The following is a 20,978-nucleotide window of genomic DNA, read 5'->3' on the forward strand; positions in this document are numbered from 1 at the left end:
TCGAGACACCCCAAAGACATGATGCAGCCCTTGATCAGCATGATATTGTCTGTATTTTACATACAAGAATGATCTACTCATAACTGATCCAAAAGTAACTTTTTTTTCTTTTAAAATATCTTTACGTGAAAAAAAATAAATAAACAAGAAAGAATAAAGTTGTTAATCAAGAACTGGGTCTTCATTATTGTTGCCTTTTAGACTAGTAATTCATTGTGACTTAGAGGCTGTAATCCATAGCTTTCAGAAGCCAATGCAGTAACCTATAGTGAGATAGATGCTGGCGAAAAAGGGGCTCTTCATCTCTAAGAAGAAGATACAAAGAACTGATTGCTCCTCCCAAACCCCAATAACCTGTCTAAATGCATAATTCTTTAACTGGACAGTAAGTTAAATTATGTATCACTTTCTGTAGCTAAAACCAGAGCATGAAAATCCAGCAGTTCCTGCATAGGGCAGCTGTAAGAAGACTCACTAGCCTTAGGGAAGCAATGGCAATTGAGGAAAATGAAGATTTTTCATTTTCAGTTCTTGTTAAGACGCCCTAGATTTTACATCTACACTAAGGTGTGCCATTCTACCTACTGATAAGATTTAATAATATTTTTTTGTCTACTTTGGAGAACTGACAGCCTGGATAATTGTGATTTCCTGTTGACCTCTGGGTAATCTCGCGAGAAGTAAGTTAATTGGGCACAGAGAAAAGATCGGCGATTACGAAGAAATATAGAACACGTGTGGGAGTTGTCACTGACCCTGTTTCCCGTGTAATTTTCATTTATGTTGGACTGTGAACCGTTTGCTCGTTAACTCGCTCGGACGTGTGTGAGTTTGGGGCTGTTTACAGTCGATGAAGTGTGTTTTCCACTTGGGAGCGAACTATCGTAGTGAGCTCGACTGTCGCCATCGCGGGAGATAAGTTCAGTCGCTTTCTTCATCTGCACAGACGAGAATGGAGACTGTGGTCGGGACGTGGGTCAGCGGTCCTCGCGGGGATTAGCGCGACGCTAAGCATGGCCTACTGACGACAGAGGCAAGTTATCACAGTGTTAACACACTCCGGTTAAAACAGACTAAAAAGACTAGAACTACCCTGTATGTTTGGTTATTTTTTTTTTTTAAAGTTATTTTACTAATATTGGATAACTATTGCATTGGAAAAGTTAACTGTGTGCATTCAATCAGTACAAAGTTAGGGTGAGACAGTTTATATTCTGAATATTTGAATTTAGCAAGTAACCATTATATTGGCTTTTTAACCTCAGGAACAGTAGTCTCTCAGTTGATTTTAAAGACAGATGTATTATACAGTGTGATGTCTCTTTCATCACTTTACTAAATCTGAGTTTAAAAGTATTAAATACTTTAGTACTCACAGCAGTTCATAAAATCATATATGTACACAAATTTGCCATTTCTTTTCATGACACTCAGCACAGTGTTCAAAGTCATTTGCAACCCAGCGTCACAGCAGTTTGCCAAAAACTCAAAATGTATGTATTGATTCATGCAGGCAACGTGCACAGGGATTTTCCATTTTTCTTGTGACAGTAAAATAGCATTTTGTAGTGACTACAGCATGATTACACTTTTTAATGGTTATGATTAGGCACTCGCAGCAAGGTTAAGGAGAGAACGCGACGTGGAAAAGGTTCACAGTGACTTTTCATGCAACATGTTTATTTAAATTTAAACCTCAATCTTTCACTAACCAAAGTGTATTGTTCAATAAACCTAACTATCAGTGTTTCTCTGTATACAAACCCAGGTCTCTGGTATTATGTTTGTGCAGTTTGTACCCCCACCCATCCACCCCATCCACCTCCTCGACCTCCTCGCGACTAAGCTGCTTCATTAAATACATGCAACTGAAATACATTAGTTGACTAGTACTGCTGAGTTTTATGAGAAAATGGAAACTTTGTATCCATGTACAGGGATCAATAGATGATATTTCATGGCTATTTCACAAACTGCTGTGAGAGTGGGTTCATAACAGAACATAACTGTTATCTTCACCTTATTGCTGAATTATTAATTATTATTATCTTTCATATCCACTGTACTTTCAGAATTTTTCCCTTGATGTGTATTTGATGTAAAACTGATTTATCAATCATTGCATTCAACACAATGCTTTGTCTTTGAGAGACTGAAACTCAAGTTCAAGATAAGCACAATAATCAAGACTTAAAAACATTAAAGTGATAATTAGAAAATATATAAGTTATGAAATCATGACATTCTGTCTCTGTAGGAATAATATGTATATGCCGCCCCCCACGGCTGCCCACGCCCTGATGGGCGGTGTGATACTTTGATGAAAATCACTAAAGGAGATGACATAACCCTGCATATAAAATGAAGTAACCCATACATGAAGACAAGCAGGGGAGCAGGAAGGAGGGCAGTTATGGGGGCATTTCTAGACACAGTCAAATATGTGAACTTGAACACAGTTTTGTTTTCGTACTCCTTTTTCTTGTCTGAGTCTTCCTCTCTTCTCTCTTCCTGTAAGTTAAGGAGACAGTTTTATCTTAATGGGATGCACAAGCCTGGTGATGTGATTCTGGGTGGGCTGTTTGAAGTCCACTACACATCTGTCTTTCCTGAGCTGACGTTCACCTCAGAGCCAAATCAGCTCAGCTGCCAAGGGTAAGACCTACACTCATGCAGCATAAATCTGTGCAGATTCTTATATCGAGTATATTGCTTTTCAGTGTCTAATCATGTCATTTTTTGTGCTAGCTTTGACCCTCCAGGGTTCAGACACGCCATGACCATGGCCTTCGCTATTGATGAGATAAACAAAAGCTCGCACCTGCTACCTAATGTGACTCTGGGATACAGTCTGTATGATAACTGTGCTACACTGATAATTGGATTCAGTGCTGCATTGTCACTGGCCAGTGGTCGAGAGGAACAGTTTCTGCTTCAGGAGAACTGTTTGGGGACTCCTCCAGTCCTGGGGATCGTGGGTGATTCCTTCTCAACATTTTCTATCGCCACCTCTGATGTGATAGGTTTATTCAAATTGCCTATTGTAAGTTCCCTTTCTGCAGTATTATCTGATGTGCTTCATCAAATTTTAAAATGGTAGGATTGGACAAATACATTTCAGTTCAAGCTTCTCCACTTTATTTGGTAAGCAGGTACCTTTTTCATTTTAGATTTTAAAATGATGTTAACATCTGTAAAATCATTTGAATGTCACTACTGACTTGCATGAGAAGCAAAACAGGTTTGCATATTGTGTGTTTCTTTATAGGTGAGTTATTTTGCCACCTGTTCCTGCCTGAGTAATCGCCAGAGGTTTCCATCTTTCTTTAGAACAATACCAAGCGATGTTTTCCAGGTGAAACACTGCTCTAGAAATAACATAATGCAAAATATGTTACACAGGAATTTTAGTGAGCTTCAAAATTGTTCCCTTAATCAAACAATATTTTGTTTTGAAAGAATCATTTTATTGTGAGACATGAATGGGTAGGTTTTCACAGAAAGACTGATGCAACCTGTGCACTGTCCACTCTAAAAACTAGGTGCGTGCCATGATTCAGATACTAAAACGCTTTGGCTGGACTTGGGCTGGTCTGCTGGTCAGCGATGATGACTATGGACTCCATGTTGCCCGATCATTCCAGTCTAACTTCGCTCAGTCTGGTGGAGGTTGTCTGGCCTATACAGAGATTTTGCCCTGGGGTGACAACCCAGCTGAACTTAAGAGGATTGTGGATGTGATGAAGAAATCCACAGCTCGTGTGGTCATTGTGTTTGCTCATCAAATCCACATAATCCAACTAATGGAAGAGGTATCTATTTTTCTCTATCTAGAGAGAGAGACAGCACAAATCCTTATTTACTCTGATTAGAAGCTTGTGAAGCACTCCTATGAATTCAACATTTTAATACCTATAATATCTAGAATTCTTTATATCTAATACTGTAACTTGGCTTTTTGACCAAAGATTTGAATGTTAACTCCTCTGCTGAAAAGTCTGGAAAAAATATGTTTAACTAAATACAATGAACAGGTGGTGAGGCAGAATGTGACAGGACTGCAGTGGATAGCCAGTGAAGCCTGGACATCAGCTGCTGTGCTCCAGACCCCCCAGCTCATGCCGTACCTGGGTGGAACACTGGGAATTGCCATCCGTCGAGGAGAAATACCAGGACTCAGGGATTTCCTGTTAAGAACAAGTCCTGACCTACACCACAACAATAACAATAAAAATACCATGGTAAGATTGTACAAACAGATAGGTGATTACAATATTAAAATATTGTTATTTGTATTAAGGTTTACATTACATTTCAGGTGAAGCAGTTTTGGGAACACACATTTCAATGTCGATTTGCTCCAGCTCCAGCAGGTTGGATGGAAGCTGGGGGAGCATTATGTACTGGAGATGAAGACTTAAAATATGTAGAGACTGAGTTTTTGGATGTTTCAAACCTCAGGCCAGAGTATAATATTTACAAGGCTGTGTATGCTCTGGCATATGCCCTTGATGACATGCTGCAATGTGAGCCAGGGAGAGGGCCTTTCAGTGGACACAGCTGTGCTACCTTACAAAAACTGGAGCCATGGCAGGTATGATATCATACCTCCACCTGTATGTGTTTTTGAAAACCGCTCCACCACTTGAGGTTTTTCCTGAAATAGATTTGGGGAAAAGAAGACAGTAGTAACTGTAGCATTAGTAGGCCTAGTTGTTTTGAATCTCATTTTTGCCTTTGAGTAAAAGTCTTTAATCCTAGAAGTTGCAAGATAGAATAAAATTTAATTGTTGCAATAAACATAATTAAAGGCAACAGTAGTTGATCAAACCAGATTCTCATGTTTTTTAGTGCACTATATTTGAACAGTAACTGATTAAATCCAGCAAATCCATCATTCATAATCTCTTGAGAGCATATGATCAAGAACAGTACATTTTCTTTCTGTCACTATATTTACCTTTTGTTTAATTTATCTCACCCCGCTGTAGCTGATGTATTATTTGGAGAGAGTCAACTTCACCACACCATTTGGTGATCAAGTGTCATTTGATGAGAATGGTGATGCTCTACCAATATATGATATCATGAACTGGCAGTGGCTTCCTGATGGAAGAACTAAAGTTCAGAATGTGGGTGAGGTTAAGAAGTCAGCCTTCAAAGGTGAAGAACTCAAACTTGATGAAGACAAAATCTTCTGGAACTTTGAATCCAAAAAGGTTAACAGTGTCTCATTGTTCATGTCTTAGTATTATATAACACATGTCAGCATCTAATGGTGTAGAATAACTATTAAATAACTCTTACAATCCCTGTAGCCACCACAGTCAGTGTGCAGTGAGAGCTGTCCTCCAGGTACCCGCATGGCCAGAAAGAAGGGGGAACCTGAGTGTTGTTTTGACTGTGTCCTGTGTTCTGAGGGAAAGTTCAGCAATGAAACAGGTTGGTATCAATGCATCAGTGGCCCATCAAACATAGCTGTTGGTGTTAACAGGTGGGAGGATCAGTGTTGATGCTGCACAAGCAACTAATATGGCTGGTTAGAGTTGCTTTGTAGAGGGGATATGCAGAGATAAAATCAGCGTGTCTACAGAAGATGGTAGAAGTTAATTGTGACAATGGCATCAAATAATGAATGAATAAAGTGGATAAATTGGCATCAAAAAGTAAAAAATGTAAACCAAAAAAATGCGAAAGTAAGAGAATCTTCCACTCTTTTCTTAGACTCCTTGGAGTGCACCAGTTGTCCAGAGGATTTCTGGTCCAGTCCCAAACGTGACCAATGTGTTCCCAAGACAACAGAGTTCCTCTCCTATCATGAGCCTCTGGGAATCTGCTTGACAACTGCCTCATTGCTGGGCACATTTATCTGTGCTGTTGTCCTAGGCATCTTCATCTATCATCGCAGCACACCCATGGTACGTGCCAACAATTCCGAACTGAGTTTCCTGCTCTTAGTGTCACTCAAATTATGTTTCCTATGTTCACTGCTGTTTATTGGCCGTCCCAGACTGTGGACATGCCAGCTGAGACATGCAGCATTTGGGATCAGCTTTGTGCTTTGTGTCTCATGTATCCTGGTGAAAACCATGGTGGTTCTGGCTGTGTTCAAAGCCTCTAAGCCAGGAGGTGGAGCCATTCTGAAATGGTTTGGTGGTATGCAGCAGAGAGGAACAGTTCTGGTTCTTACTTCTATTCAGGCAGCAATATGCACTGTGTGGCTAGTCTCTGCCTCACCAATGCCCCATAAAAACACTCTTTACTACAATGAAAAGATAGTTTATGAGTGTGTAATTGGGTCTACAATTGGTTTTGTGGTGTTACTGGGTTACATTGGCCTGCTAGCTATCCTCAGTTTCCTGTTAGCTTTTCTGGCAAGAAATCTTCCAGATAACTTTAATGAGGCCAAACTCATAACTTTCAGCATGCTGATCTTCTGTGCTGTGTGGGTGGCCTTTGTTCCTGCGTATGTCAACTCACCTGGCAAATATGCAGATGCAGTGGAGGTATTTGCCATCCTGGCCTCCAGTTTTGGCCTCTTGGTGGCACTGTTTGGTCCCAAGTGTTACATAATCTTGCTGAGACCAGAGAGAAACACAAAGAAAGCTATTATGGGTCGAGGCACCACCAAAACATAACTCTAGTATTTATATTTACTGCTTATTAAACCCACAATAAGTAACTTCACTTAATGGAGGAACACTAACAAATGAAATCACGATATAAACTTTTTTCTAGCGTTTCTGTCAGTGGACAAATAAATTACCCATACGCTCTAACTCACAACCCTCAAAGATGGTAGATATGCACACTTTTTTACTGTTGTGGTTTCTGAAATTCTTTTTAATTTTACTCATCACAAGTGGGTCAGTAAACCATTGTTCTCACCTCCAGTCGTATTTCTGGCCATCTGACAGATGTAAGTCCATTCTTTAATCCACTTCTTGATCTCTTAGCCTCCACCAATTTCTGAGGGAAATATTTGAATCTTTAGCTTGCTAAATGATCAATGTGGAGAATTAGACATGCAGGAAAAAAAAAAAATCTGATCTTATAGCTGAAGCTTTGATTGAATACAAAATCTAATCACAGATTGCTTTGTTTAATTTAAATACTTTTAAGTTACAGCAAAATAGACATGGAAATACAATCTTGATAACTGCATAATTAATCCTTGGTCATCATGAATTAATCTACAACCAACATATTGTATTTATTAACGGTCCAAATGTCACATGTACCGGGAGAGATACAGTGCCTAAATGAAAGTGACTAAAATAGTAAGGAGTTGTCATGATGGGCTGAAAGTTTTACTGGGAGTTTCTAAGCAACTTAGGGATGCTGAAAGAAGTTACAGCCAATTAAATCATGCAATTTGACTAAATATGTTAAAAAAAAATCCACTATATTTCTTTATTCATTTTTGAGTATTTCACTTTTCAAGAGATTCAGCTTGAGTAGTTACATAAAGGCCAGACAGACTAAGTATTTGCCCACTGAGCATTTTACCTTTTACTTAGTTTGGATTTCAGTGCCTCTAAAATTTGACCTTCAGTCCGTGTACAAAAAGACATGGAAAATAGGGCAATCCAGTTGATTCCTTACGGTTTTAAATGCTTACAGCAAATGTTTTAACTATTGTATAATTTTACTTGTTGAACATGTATGGTTTGAAGATTAAATTGATAACCCACAGTCTGTCTCTCTCACTTTCTTGTATGTGTATATATATATATGTGTGTGTATATATATATATATATATATATATATATATATATATACACATATATATATATATATATATATATATATATATATATACACACACACACACACACATTAGGGTTGTTCAAAATAATCGTTTCTACAATGCATCATGATGCGGGCATCGATGCAGTGACACAACATAACTGATCATCCTCCTGATGTTGCTTGTTGATTTCCCAGCCTCAGTTGGACAATAAAATTCTAAAGATCAGAATTACCTACTTAAGCTGTTTTCACCCTAAGAAACATTTCTGACAAATTGTCTTGTGAAAATTTGTAATACGGTATACATGGTTATTTCCTGAAAACCTGCTGATGTATCATAGATGTGGCACAGTTAAAAGTAAATGTACACTGTGCTCATCCCCCACCACCACCACCACCCGTCCCCTGATAGGTGATGTGAATGAAAACAATGACGAAAGACTTTGCCCTGCATATAAAATGAAATATCCATGCATGAAAATTAGATACAGAGGTGAAGGAAGGAGAGCAGCTATGATGTCCTTTCTTGTCAGATATTTGCTCTTGCGTGTGTCTCTGATTTTGATTCCTTCCCCTTTTTTCTTCTCTGACTCTGTCTTTCTTTCTCTATCTTGTAAATTACGGAGACAGTTTAAACTTAATGGGATCCATAAGTCTGGTGATGTGATTCTGGGTGGGCTGTTTGAGGTCCACTATAGCTCTGACTTCCCTGAGCTGACGTTTACCTCAGAGCCACATCAGCCGAGCTGCAAAGGGTAAGTCTCACAACGTAAAATAATATTATTGATACTATTACCTTTTAATAGTTAAGAGTGATATTTTGTGTGCTAGCTTTGACCCTCCAGGATTCAGGCATGCCATGACCATGGCCTTTGCTATTGATGAGATCAACAAAAACTCCACTCTGCTACCTAATATGACTCTGGGATACAGTCTTTATGACAATTGTGCTACACTTGGTATTGGGGTCAGTGCTGCATTATCATTGTCCAGCGGTCAAGAAGAACAGTTTCTTCTTCAGGAGAACTGTATAGGGACCCCTCCAGTCCTGGGAATTGTGGGTGATCCTTTCTCGACATTTTCTATTGCTGCCTCCAATGTGCTGGGCTTATTCAAACTGCCTATTGTAAGTTTTCTGTCTTTAAAGTTCTCTATTTTGAAATAAATAAATACCTAAAATAAGTAAAATATTTTCAATGTCTTATTAACTTGCATAAGATGTGCACAACCTGTGTGTATTATTTGTCTCATCACAGGTGAGTTATTTTGCCACATGTTCCTGCCTGAGTGACCGGCGAAGGTTTCCTTCCTTCTTCAGAACGATCCCAAGTGATGCTTTCCAGGTGAATATCTATTAGCAAAATAAAAACTGCATATATGTCTTGAGTAAAGGAATGCAAACTTGAAAATAAGTTTTTCCAAATAAGCACATCTTGTGGACATAAAACATATGTTTTGTGTATAATTAATGAAACTATATGTATTTAGGTAAAGAAGTTTAATGGTATAAATTAACAATGACTCCATCATGAGACATGTTAAGTCACTTTTCCACTAAAAGAATAGCCTATAAATTAATCCCTCCACTCTGTATTCACTCAGGTGCGTGCTATGATTCAGATTTTGAAACACTTTGGCTGGACTTGGGCAGGTCTGCTGATCAGTGATGATGATTATGGACTCCACGCTGCCCGATCCTTCCAATCTGACCTGGCTCCATCTGATGGAGGTTGTCTGGCCTATACAGAGATTTTGCCTTGGGGAAATGACCCAATTGAATATAAGAGGATTGTGGATGTGATGACAAAATCCACAGCTCGTGTGGTCATTGTGTTTGCACATCAGATGCACATGATTCAACTCATGGAAGAGGTTGGGCAATGAAAATATTCTTTTTATTTAAGAATCCAAAACCTGATTATAAAATCTTTTAATCTTCCTGTAAACCTGAACTTAAAACAACCCATTCTGTGCATTGTCAGAATTGGGATTTGAGAATTCACTAATTCTACACAGCATTGTATGCCTATGCTCTACCATACAATTATTATTAAGTATTAGGTTTAGTAGTAGTAGTAAGTTTTGATGTTATTTAGTAGACTGTAATTGGTGCAATACAATGTACAGGTGGTGAAAAGGAATGTGACAGGCCTGCAGTGGATTGCCAGTGAAGCTTGGACATTAGTTGATGGACTTCATACCCCTGCTTTCATGCCGTACCTGGGTGGCACACTGGGCATTGCTATCCGTCGTGGAAAGATACCAGGACTCAGGGACTTCCTGTTAAGAATTAATCCTCAACAAGATCACGATGGCTATGAAAATAGTATGGTGAGTTTAATTTTACAATTTTATGACAAATTGCAATAATATATTGTTATAAGTTCTGTTAACATTTAATTTTGTAATACATTTCAGGTGAAGCAGTTTTGGGAACACACATTTCAGTGTAGATTTGCACCACCTCCAGCAGGTTGGGTGGAAGCTGGGGGAGCATTATGCACTGGACAGGAAGATCTAGAGAGTGTGGAGACTGAGTTCTTGGACATTACAAACCTCAGGCCAGAATATAATGTGTACAAGGCTGTGTATGCTCTGGCATATGCCCTTGATGACATGCTGCAATGTGAGCCAGGGAGAGGGCCTTTTAGCGAGCACAGCTGTGGCACTTTGCAAAGACTGGAGCCATGGCAGGTGTGATATCAGTTTACGCTCCACCTGTATGTGTTTTAGATGCTACACCTTGAGGTACCTACTGAATATAGTTTTGTGAGTATAGCATCGTGAAAGACGTTATGTAAAAATGACATCAGTGCACTGGCTATTGATTTATTCTTCTTTCTTCTCAGAGTATGTACATATAGTTGATATCAGCATGTCACCTGTTAACTTAATGCTCTTCTTTAAGAGGATGAAAGAAAATATGTAATCTCAGAAAACAGGAAAAGAAATTTTTTTGTTTGTTTTAGAAAGTGATAATCAATCACTGCTAATATACTAATCAAACAACAGCTTGAAATTCAGGATGCCTCAATACTTACTGGAGATCAAATATTCAGTCCTCGAACCTAAATGATCATAAAGGTTGTTTGTCCCTTCCCTCTGGTATGACCCATAGGAGGGTTCCCTGAATTAGCACTCCTTCTGGAACAGGAGATAAGCCACAGATGCTGTTAAAAATCCATGTTGAAAAATACATTACTAACCCTTTGGCTATGGTAAAGGTTTTGTTTGGTCTAGGCAAAGAGCAACTTGGTTAGGTATTGGGAAAAATCATGCTTTGGGTTAAAACACATACTTTTCAAAGGTAAGAACATTTTCATCATCATGATTATAATAATAGACACGTGGTTAAGGCTATGGAACAGTCGTGGTTGCAAGACCAATGCTAACCCATTCATACTCCTCGCTAGACAGACTATAACCATGTCAACTCACTTCCTCCTTTGCTCTCAATATAATTACTACAGCCAAAACAGGGCTTTGTCGCTTGAATGTAAATGGGAGGGCAGTGTCTCAGATCTAAGCCTGGCACTCACTAAAAGATTTTTAAAATCTTACCTGATGTAGAAAATGTGAGAGACAACACCTGACAACAAATAATGTGAGGTATTACAGTTTTGTTCTTCTATTGTGTGGTGTGCTGTGGTTGGTCTTCTCATGGCACACCACACACAAACAGATTCTGTTCACTGATAACCAGTCTTGACTCTCAAAACTTGAAATCTTGCGTGGTCAAATGCAACTTTAGAGTAAGTAAACATGGTGGAGGACAGTTTTTCATGTTTATTGTGCTTCCATCTTCAATTGGCTCACTTCCTGATTGGTTAACGCGCCGTTCCATGTGACAGTCCACAGTGTGTGTGCTCGACTTTCCTCGGTGTACTATCCACACACCAGGATTTTCACTTGTAAATATTGAACATATTTTAATATTTATCAGAGCAGCCAGAGCGTCTTTGGAGCAGATCAAGTAGGGTAAAATCACTCTGACCACACCTCACACAACAGGAGAATCTGCCAAGATAATCGTTAGAACCAACTGATAATTGGGCCTTTGCTGACTTTGATCGGGAGGGGGGATTTTGGCCGACAATCGGCCCGATTATCTTTTGGTGTGTACCCAGCTTTTTTCTGTAGTCCTCATTTGATAACTAGGATGACTAAATCCAGAAAGCGTTGCACATAGAACCTTTTCCCAGTTAAGAACAAAGTAAGAGCATTATGAGCCTAATGTTGAATTTATCTCTCTCATTTATAGCTTATGTATTATTTGGAGAGAGTCAACTTCACCACATCATTTGGTGATCAAGTGTCATTTGATGAGAATGGTGATGCCTTACCAATCTATGATATCATGAACTGGCAGTGGCTTGCTGATGGAAGAACTAAAGTTCAGACTGTGGGTGAGGTTAAGAAGTCAGCCTTCAAAGGTGAAGAACTCAAACTTGTTGAAGACAAAATCTTCTGGAACTCTGAAGCCAAAGAGGTTACTTATCCTTACTATTGTGTTTGCTTTAGAATTACATACAATAAAAGCATCATAGAATAACAGTGATTTTGCAATTCTTCCCCTATAGCCACCCAAGTCGGTATGCAGTGAAAGCTGCCCCCCAGGTACCCGCATGGCAAGGAAGAGGGGACAGCCTGTGTGCTGTTTTGATTGCATCCCTTGTTCTGAAGGAGAGATCAGCAACGAAACTGGTTGGTATCCATTAAAAATGGTTTGATTTGTTGTGGAGTATTAATTTGTATTCGGGTGAATCCCCTGTAGATACCTAGTTGGTGTTGAGGGAGGTAGCATCCCTGACAGTGGTGCCAAATTGTACGTCGATGACATTGTTCACAGGTGAAAAGGGTGATGTCTTTAAGGCTATAATAGTAACTCCTAATAAGTCTCATGGAAAGGAGAAACAATCAGAAAAATGCAGAATAAAATTTAGAATCTTCCCCAATTTCATAGATTCCATGGAGTGCACCAGTTGTCCAGACGATTTTTGGTCCAGTCCGCAGCGTGACCACTGTGTTCCTAAGAAAACAGAGTTCCTCTCTTATCATGAGCCTCTGGGAATCTGCTTGACAACTGCTTCATTGCTGGGCACATTTATCTGTGCTGTTGTCCTAGGCATCTTCATCTATCATCGCAGCACACCCATGGTACGTGCCAACAATTCCGAACTGAGTTTCCTGCTCTTGGTGTCACTCAAATTATGTTTCCTATGTTCACTGCTGTTTATCGGCCGTCCCAGGCTGTGGACATGCCAGCTGAGACATGCAGCATTTGGGATCAGCTTTGTGCTTTGTGTCTCATGTATCCTGGTGAAAACCATGGTGGTTCTGGCTGTGTTCAAGGCCTCCAAGCCAGGAGGTGGAGCCAAACTCAAGTGGTTTGGTGCTATTCAACAGAGAGGGACAGTTCTGGTTCTCACATGCATTCAGGCAGCAATTTGTACTTGTTGGATTATTTCAGCCTCACCAATGCCTCATAAAAACACACAATACCACAATGACAAAATAGTTTATGAATGTGTAGTTGGCTCAACACTTGCCTTTGTAGTGTTACTTGGCTATATTGGTTTATTGGCTATCCTTAGCTTCCTACTGGCTTTTCTGGCAAGGAATCTTCCAGACAACTTCAATGAGGCTAAGCTTATCACTTTCAGCATGTTGATCTTCTGTGCTGTGTGGGTGGCATTTGTCCCTGCTTATGTCAATTCCCCAGGCAAATATGCAGATGCAGTGGAGGTATTTGCCATCCTGGCCTCCAGTTTTGGCCTCTTGGTGGCACTGTTTGGACCCAAATGTTACATAATCCTGCTGAGACCAGAGAGGAACACAAAGAAAGCCATCATGGGCAGAGGAACCACCAAGTCATAAATGTTAAATCAGCTGGACTCAATCAATATTTATTTTGTAGTCATTCAATCAGATAACTTTTTTCCTTCAGAAATATTTTTACTGTAAAGAATTACTTTGGATGACACTAGCAGCAACAAAGAAATGTTTTATGTGAAATTATTTCTGTTATCCTTTCTTTTGCCTAATCACACTCCCTGAAATTTTGGAGACTTTGCATGGTTTTGCCCTGTTTTTCACCTGACTAATTGTGACTTGTTTAAAAATATTCTGTACAAAATATTATTTCAAAGCTACCTTCCCAAAAGTAAGACACGAAGACAAAGAATGTATTCATTTAATATGATACATAAGGAAATGTTGATGTATCTAAATAAGAAAAGCAATAAGGGGTCACCTTTATATAGGCCATGAAGCATGCCTTGCCTTAAGTTGCTCTTACTTTGTCATCTAAAAAGCAGCAAAAACATCTTTACAATATCAGTTCCTTTAAGTGGCACATTTAAATGGACAACCTTGGTGGGTTCCTTTCTCCAAGGTAAAAACATTTGAAGGTATTCCCTTTACAACAACTGAAACATTTGATGTATAATATAATTGTACATCGCACCTAATAAAACCCAAAGTTGGAAAACACTTTCAATCATTTCAAATCAGTGCCATCAAATATTTTTCATCACTAATAGATTTAAGATTTTGTGATGGTGCAAGTTTTATATTAATTATTAAGGATTTCATAACCAGACAACTATTGCTTAGTATATCCCTTTTGGTCTGTTTTAACAAGTTGAGAAAAATGTATTAAAAAGTCAAATAAGTTTACACTCAATATAATATTTTAAATCATGAGGAAAGTCTATGGACACCAATGCAACCCTTTTGACTTTTGAAGAAAAATAAATCACACCCGTCTGTCAAATGCTCTACATCAAGTGTGACTTTTGGAGAATTATGGGTATCCTTCCTCTTTGGCCAAAAAAGTAACTTTTTACACTATTACGTGAATGAAGTAATTTTGATTGAGCCCATGACATTGACGTAGTTATGCCATACCATTGCCACAAGAATTGTCATAGCAACAGAATCACACCACTGGTTAAAACATGGTTCAGCACAGTATCATCCACACCTTTAAACACCAATAAATGACACTGACGAACTACCATGCAAACATATGATAGATGTATTAAGTGTGAGATAAAATAAACTTGACTCACCTGGGAAAAGGGGACTCAATCAGTGTAGTTGATTATAATTCCAGGTATTAAAAGCGTATTAAAATTGACATTTTGCAGTTAAAAAATGAAGGATAAAAATCAAAATGATTTACAAAATATATGATGTGCTTCATGGCTAATATGTGCTGAAACGTTGACATAGAATAACACATTTTTTTCTATTTAAAAAAAAAAACATTATACCAACATAATTAAGTTGATATGTGTGTTTTGTTCTGCCCTCATAGCCCATGCCCTGATGGGTGTTGTGAAAGGTTAACCAATGACGGAAAGCATTCAAAGGGGATGACACAGCCCTGAATATAAAACAAGGAACCCTTATATGAAGAGTAGAAACAGATGTGAAGGGAGAGGTGCAGTCATGGGGGTACTTATTAACACTTATTTACTCTTGTGTGTCTACCTTACCTTGTTTTTTTGCTCCTCCCCCTCTATATGCTCTGCGTCTTCCTCTCTTCTGTCATCTTGTAAATTACAGAGAAAATTTCATCTCAATGCAATGTACAAGCCTGGCGATGTGATTCTCGGTGGACTGTTTGAGGTGCACTACACCTCTGTCTTCCCTGAGTGGACATTTACCTCAGAGCCCCAACAGCCCAGCTGTAAAGGGTAAGTTTCACATACATCAGTATTAAGGGTAAGGAAAAAGATGTCATTTTGCATTAATGCTTATTAAATATGTGTAAGATATTGTTGCATGAGGGTTATAGTGAATCTTTTAAAATATTACAATAGAGCTATGAGAAGTATATTATTAGAAATGTGTAAAATGTTACTAACATAGGTCCAGTTGTATGTTTACTTGTATAATATGCATACACAGTTCTCACAGTGACACATAATACACACAATAATATTTTTTGTGCTAGCTTTGACACTCTAGGTTTCAGGCATGCCATGACCATGGCCTTTGCTATTGATGAGATCAACAAGAACTCCAATCTGCTACCTAATGTGACTCTGGGATACAGTCTTTATGATAACTGTGGTGCACTTATTATTGGATTCAGTGGTGCATTATCACTGGCCAGTGGTCAAGAAGAACAGTTTCTGCTTCAGGAGAACTGTATAGGGACCCCTCCAGTTGTGGGGATCGTGGGTGATCACTATTCAACATTTTCTATTGCCATTTCCACTGTGCTAGGATTATACAGAATGCCTATCGTAAGTTTCCCTTCTTTCATGTTTTGAATTGTTGTATTTTTAATCAGCTCTATTTGAATTTGTTTCATATTTATCAGTTTCATCTGTTACATTGTTGAAATGTGGAAATATTTTGACTTGTTTGATCTGTGCAAATTGAGTAACTTGAATGTATTCTGTATTCTTCTTCACAGGTAAGTTATTTTGCAACATGTTCCTGCCTGAGTGATCGGCAACAGTTTCCATCCTTCTTTAGAACAATTCCAAGTGATGCCTTTCAGGTGAAGCTCCATTAGCAAAATTAAGAACTGAAAAATGTGTTTGACAGGCTCATGTTGTGAAAGCTGTTCTTAATGAAAGAAAACTTTTCTTAATTCTTAATGGGAGTGATTAATTGTTTGTAACTGTTGTCAAACTTATAGAAAAAAATATGGTTGAAATTAGTTATGTGTTTTTTTAATATCATTTTACTAATCTGTCCTCCAATCTCTCCACTATGACATTTCCACATAGGTGCGTGCTATGATTCAGATTCTTAAAACACTTCGGCTGGACGTGGGTTGGCCTGCTAGTAAGTGATGATGATTATGGACTCCATGTTGCCCAATCCTTTCAGTCTGACCTGTCTAAGTCTGGTGGGGGCTGTCTGGCCTACTTAGAGGTGTTGCCCTGGGACAGTGACCCTGGTGAACTCAAGAGGATTGTGTATTTGATGAAGATATCAACAGCTTGTGTGGTCATGGTGTTTGCACATGAGATCCATATGATTCAACTAATGGAAGAGGTTGGATTCAAAATATCATTTAGAAATCTATGATTTTAAGAAATTGTTTTTTTTTCTTTGTTTGCTTTTTTAATTGAAATTCACTGACCAAAATTCTGTCAATTAACATTAAAATTATCTACAACAGCAAATATGAGATCGAGCAGATAATGTTACTTGTATATGCTGTATGTCAAATTCTTCAATCTGAAAATTTAGGCAGATTAAAACAATTCTTCAAGTATTTGTGGTTTTCATTAGTGTACAAGCAGAAAGGAGTCCTCAACAATTAAAGGAATTTATATATATATATATATAAATATATATAATTTTTTATATATATGTTTTATATATATTTTATAAAGGGAAGTTTACAACAAATGAAGCTTATTGTAACTTACTGTTTTGTATTTTGAGGGAGCCCAAACAACCCATGATGCATAGAATAAACAATGTTGCTTCTTCATCTCACTTTGTAGTCACAAGCAGTTTTTTTTAACACAGATTCCAATATGCAGAGCCAATGTTAAAATGAGTGCAAAATTAATGTATTGCACTTCAGATTTTTATTTTATTGTAATTTTTTTACATTTGGAATTGGAATACAGTGGGATTGTTTTGACAGATGTTTTCTATGAAGTACTTTGCATTGTTTTAAAAGAACTCTGAAAATCTATTTTATATAATGTAATGCATAGGTAGTACGGCAGAATGTGACAGGCCTGCAGTGGATAGCTAGTGAAGCCTTGACATCGGCTGCTGTTCTCCAGACCCCTCATCTCATGCCGTACCTGGGTGGCTCACTGGGCATTGCCATCCGTCGAGGAGAAATACCAGGGCTCAGAGACTTCCTGTTACAAATACGCCCTGACGAAAATTACAACAACAGCAATGGAAATAGTATGGTAAGAGTTTAATCATATCATCTAATCTAAAACTGTGAATCTAAGTGAGAATGGCTTGTCTATATGTGTTGGCCCTGCTATGGACTGGCGATCCGTTCAGAGTGTACGCTGCCTCTCAGCCAAAGTCAGTTGGGATAGGCTCCAGTCCCCCCGCGACCCTTAATGGATGAGTGGTATAGATAATGAATGAATGAATGAATGAATGAATCTAATCTAAAACTGTAATAATAACAAATTAAAACTTCTGTTAAGACTGGGTTTTTAATGCATTTCAGGTGAGGCAGTTTTGGGAACATACATTTCAGTGTCGATTTGCTCCACCTCCAGCAAGCTGGGTAGAAGTAGGAGGAGCATTATGCACTGGACAAGAAGAAATTGAAAATGTGGAGACTGAGTTTTTAGATCTTTCAAACCTCAGGCCTGAATACAATGTTTACAAGGCTGTGTATGCTCTGGCATATGCCCTTGACAGCATACTACGGTGTGAACCAGGGAGAGGACCTTTCAGCGAGCACAGATGTGCCAATTTGCGAACACTGGAGCCATGGCAGGTGTGATATCAATTTTCACTCCACCTGTTTATGTTTTGAAAACAGCTGCTACACCAGGTACTTAAATTGATAGAGTTTTGTGACTGTGGAATATTATTAAATCGAAGACATATGTAATATTAACATTTGTACACTGGCTGTTAATATAATTATTTTCTTTCCAGCAAAACATAGTAAATGTAGCAGGATAAAGAACTTCCCCATTTGTGACAGTGATGACTCGACAATTTTTGATTTCTGGCTTGTCTCAATACTAAAACTAAGAGACATAAAAATGTCATGTTTCTCTTGCAAATTATTTAATAAGATAACCCTCTCTCTTTCACACTCCTTGCCTATTTCTTATTGTTTGTTTTATTTCTATCATCCATTTGTAGCTTGTACATTATTTACAGAAGGTCAGCTTCACCACACCATTTGGTGATCCAGTGTCATTTGATGAGAATGGTGATGCCTTACCAATATACGATATCATGAACTGGCAGTGGCTTCCTGATGGACAAGTAAAAGTTCAGTCTGTGGGTGAGGTTAAGAAGTCAGCCTTCAAAGATGAAGAACTCACACTTGATGAAGACAAAATCTTCTGGAACTTTAAATCAAAAAAGGTCACTTCTGGTTTTTCAGACATTTCTCCTGTAGAATTTACCAGTATGTAGTACTGTACAACTTCAGATTTATTTTTCTTCTCACAGCCACCACGGTCAGTGTGCAGTGAGAGCTGTCCTCCAGGTACCCGCATGGCCAGAAAGAAGGGGGAACCTGAGTGTTGTTTTGACTGCATTCCTTGTTCTGAGGGAATGGTCAGCAATAAGACTGGTGGGTCTTTGTTTCAATATTTTTATTTTACTCTGAGGATTTAATACATAGCAAGAAGGTATCTCACCATCTTCCAGTCTCACCAATATTTTTTTCATAGACTCCATGGAGTGCACCAGTTGTCCAGAGGATTTCTGGTCCAGTCCCCAGCGTGACCACTGTGTTCCTAAGAAAACAGAGTTCCTCTCCTATCATGAGCCTCTTGGTATCTGCTTGACAACAACCTCATTGCTGGGCACATTTATCTGTGCTGTTGTCCTAGGGATCTTCATCTATCATCGCAGCACACCTATAGTTCGTGCCAACAATTCTGAACTGAGTTTTCTGCTCTTGTTGTCACTTAAACTATGTTTCCTGTGTTCTCTGCTGTTTATCGGCCGTCCCAGACTATGGACATGCCAACTGAGACATGCAGCATTTGGGATCAGCTTTGTGCTTTGTGTCTCATGTATCCTGGTGAAAACCATGGTGGTTCTGGCTGTGTTCAAAGCCTCTAAGCCAGGAGGTGAAGCCAGTCTGAAATGGTTTGGTGCTGTGCAGCAGAGAGGGATAGTTCTTGCTCTTACTTGCATTCAGGCAGCAATCTGTATTGCTTGGATTGTCTCTGCTGCGCCAGTGCCTCATAAAAATTTGCAATACCACAATGACAAGATAGTTTATGAGTGTGTAGTTGGGTCCACAGTTGGTTTTGCAGTGTTACTTGGCTACATTGGTTTACTGGCTATCCTCAGTTTCCTGTTAGCATTTCTGGCAAGGAATCTTCCAGACAGTTTCAATGAGGCCAAACTCATCACTTTCAGCATGCTGATCTTCTGTGCTGTGTGGGTGGCATTTGTCCCTGCTTATGTCAATTCCCCAGGCAAATATGCAGATGCAGTGGAGGCATTTGCCATTTTGGCCTCCAGCTTTGGCCTCTTGGTGGCGCTGTTTGGACCCAAATGTTACATAATCCTCCTGAGACCAGAGAGAAACACAAAGAAAGCTATCATGGGCAGAGGAACCACCTCAAAGTGAAAATAGCACCTAAAATCTAAATGTCAAATAATCTGATCCACTCTATACTTTGCATTCAAAAGTGATTATTACCAGATGAAAGTAGAAGCAATAAAGATAATAAAATGTTAATAAGAAAATATTTTCTTTATTGCACGTTATTTATATAGTACTATTGCTATTTAGTCTGATTATTGATTTCATATTCTTCCTGGATATGAAGGACAAACAAACGATATTCACCAAATATGACAAAGTGCAATGGCAATAGTGGCAGGACCAGTTTATACTTAGGTAGCACTATGGGATGTACTGTACTGTATTAAATTGAAAAAGAGCACAATTCCAGTTATACGTTGTTGGAATTTCTTGTAGAGCACCCTTTAAACATAATTAACTTTTGGGCCTCTTCATATCAAAACAGAAACTTAAAACAATTAATTGATCTACTTCTACTTTGTCTTTAATTATTTAGAATTATTTAGAATTATTTAGAATTTAGAAGGCATGCTAGTGAAAGTGCTAGTGCCAGTTTCAACCCAAATATGCTATATAAAACAATGTTTTTAATTATGTCCATTTATCTATAAAGGGAGCATGGGAGAACACTTTGTACACTAAATGACTATAAATTTAGTTATTGCCACATACATTTTCATGTTCCTACCAGCAATCGCTCATACCATTTTGGTCCAATGAAAATGCCACAATGTGGTTAAAGTTTTAATATCTTCATGTACATTAGTGGTAGAGACCTCAAATATGGGCACCAAATTAATTAAAGGTGATGGTGACCAATATCATTTGGGTGCAAAAAATGGTTTTAAATTTGTTAAGGAGTTTTGCACTTTTTTCCCCTAAATCTATCTTACAGAAAACCAATAATTGATGCAAACTTTTAATGGTTTGGACATACCAAGCAAATATTTGTTTTCCACCTTACACAGTTTGTTAAGGCTAG

At 38.5% G+C, this 20,978-nt stretch overlaps 2 protein-coding genes across 2 annotated transcripts in view; both read left to right on the plus strand.

The window, feature by feature from the left end:
• LOC108899786 (extracellular calcium-sensing receptor-like) overlaps positions 1–20,978 on the plus strand; it is a 159,435-nt gene that overhangs the window by 91,847 nt on the left and 46,610 nt on the right. The gene's annotated exons all lie outside the window — the stretch shown is intronic.
• Positions 2,408–6,638, plus strand: LOC108900952 (extracellular calcium-sensing receptor). Its single transcript, XM_018702245.2, has 9 exons — positions 2,408–2,655; positions 2,749–3,043; positions 3,269–3,355; positions 3,543–3,812; positions 4,035–4,241; positions 4,319–4,594; positions 4,992–5,219; positions 5,319–5,442; positions 5,725–6,638. The coding sequence occupies exons 1-9, from the start codon at positions 2,414–2,416 to the stop codon at positions 6,636–6,638; spliced, it is 2,643 nt and encodes an 880-aa protein (XP_018557761.2). The 5' UTR covers positions 2,408–2,413.

Source organism: Lates calcarifer, linkage group LG21, assembly GCF_001640805.2.
Source record: "Lates calcarifer isolate ASB-BC8 linkage group LG21, TLL_Latcal_v3, whole genome shotgun sequence".
Lineage (NCBI taxonomy): Eukaryota > Metazoa > Chordata > Actinopteri > Centropomidae > Lates > Lates calcarifer.

Excerpts from the sequence above, each read along its gene's own strand:
- LOC108900952 (XM_018702245.2), top strand. The coding sequence starts at position 2,414 with ATGGGGGCATTTCTAGACACAGTCAAATATGTGAACTTGAACACAGTT. Across the intron at positions 3,356-3,542 it reads TACCAAGCGATGTTTTCCAG|GTGCGTGCCATGATTCAGAT; the intron begins GTGAAACACTGC and ends TCTAAAAACTAG. Across the intron at positions 4,242-4,318 it reads ATAACAATAAAAATACCATG|GTGAAGCAGTTTTGGGAACA; the intron begins GTAAGATTGTAC and ends ATTACATTTCAG.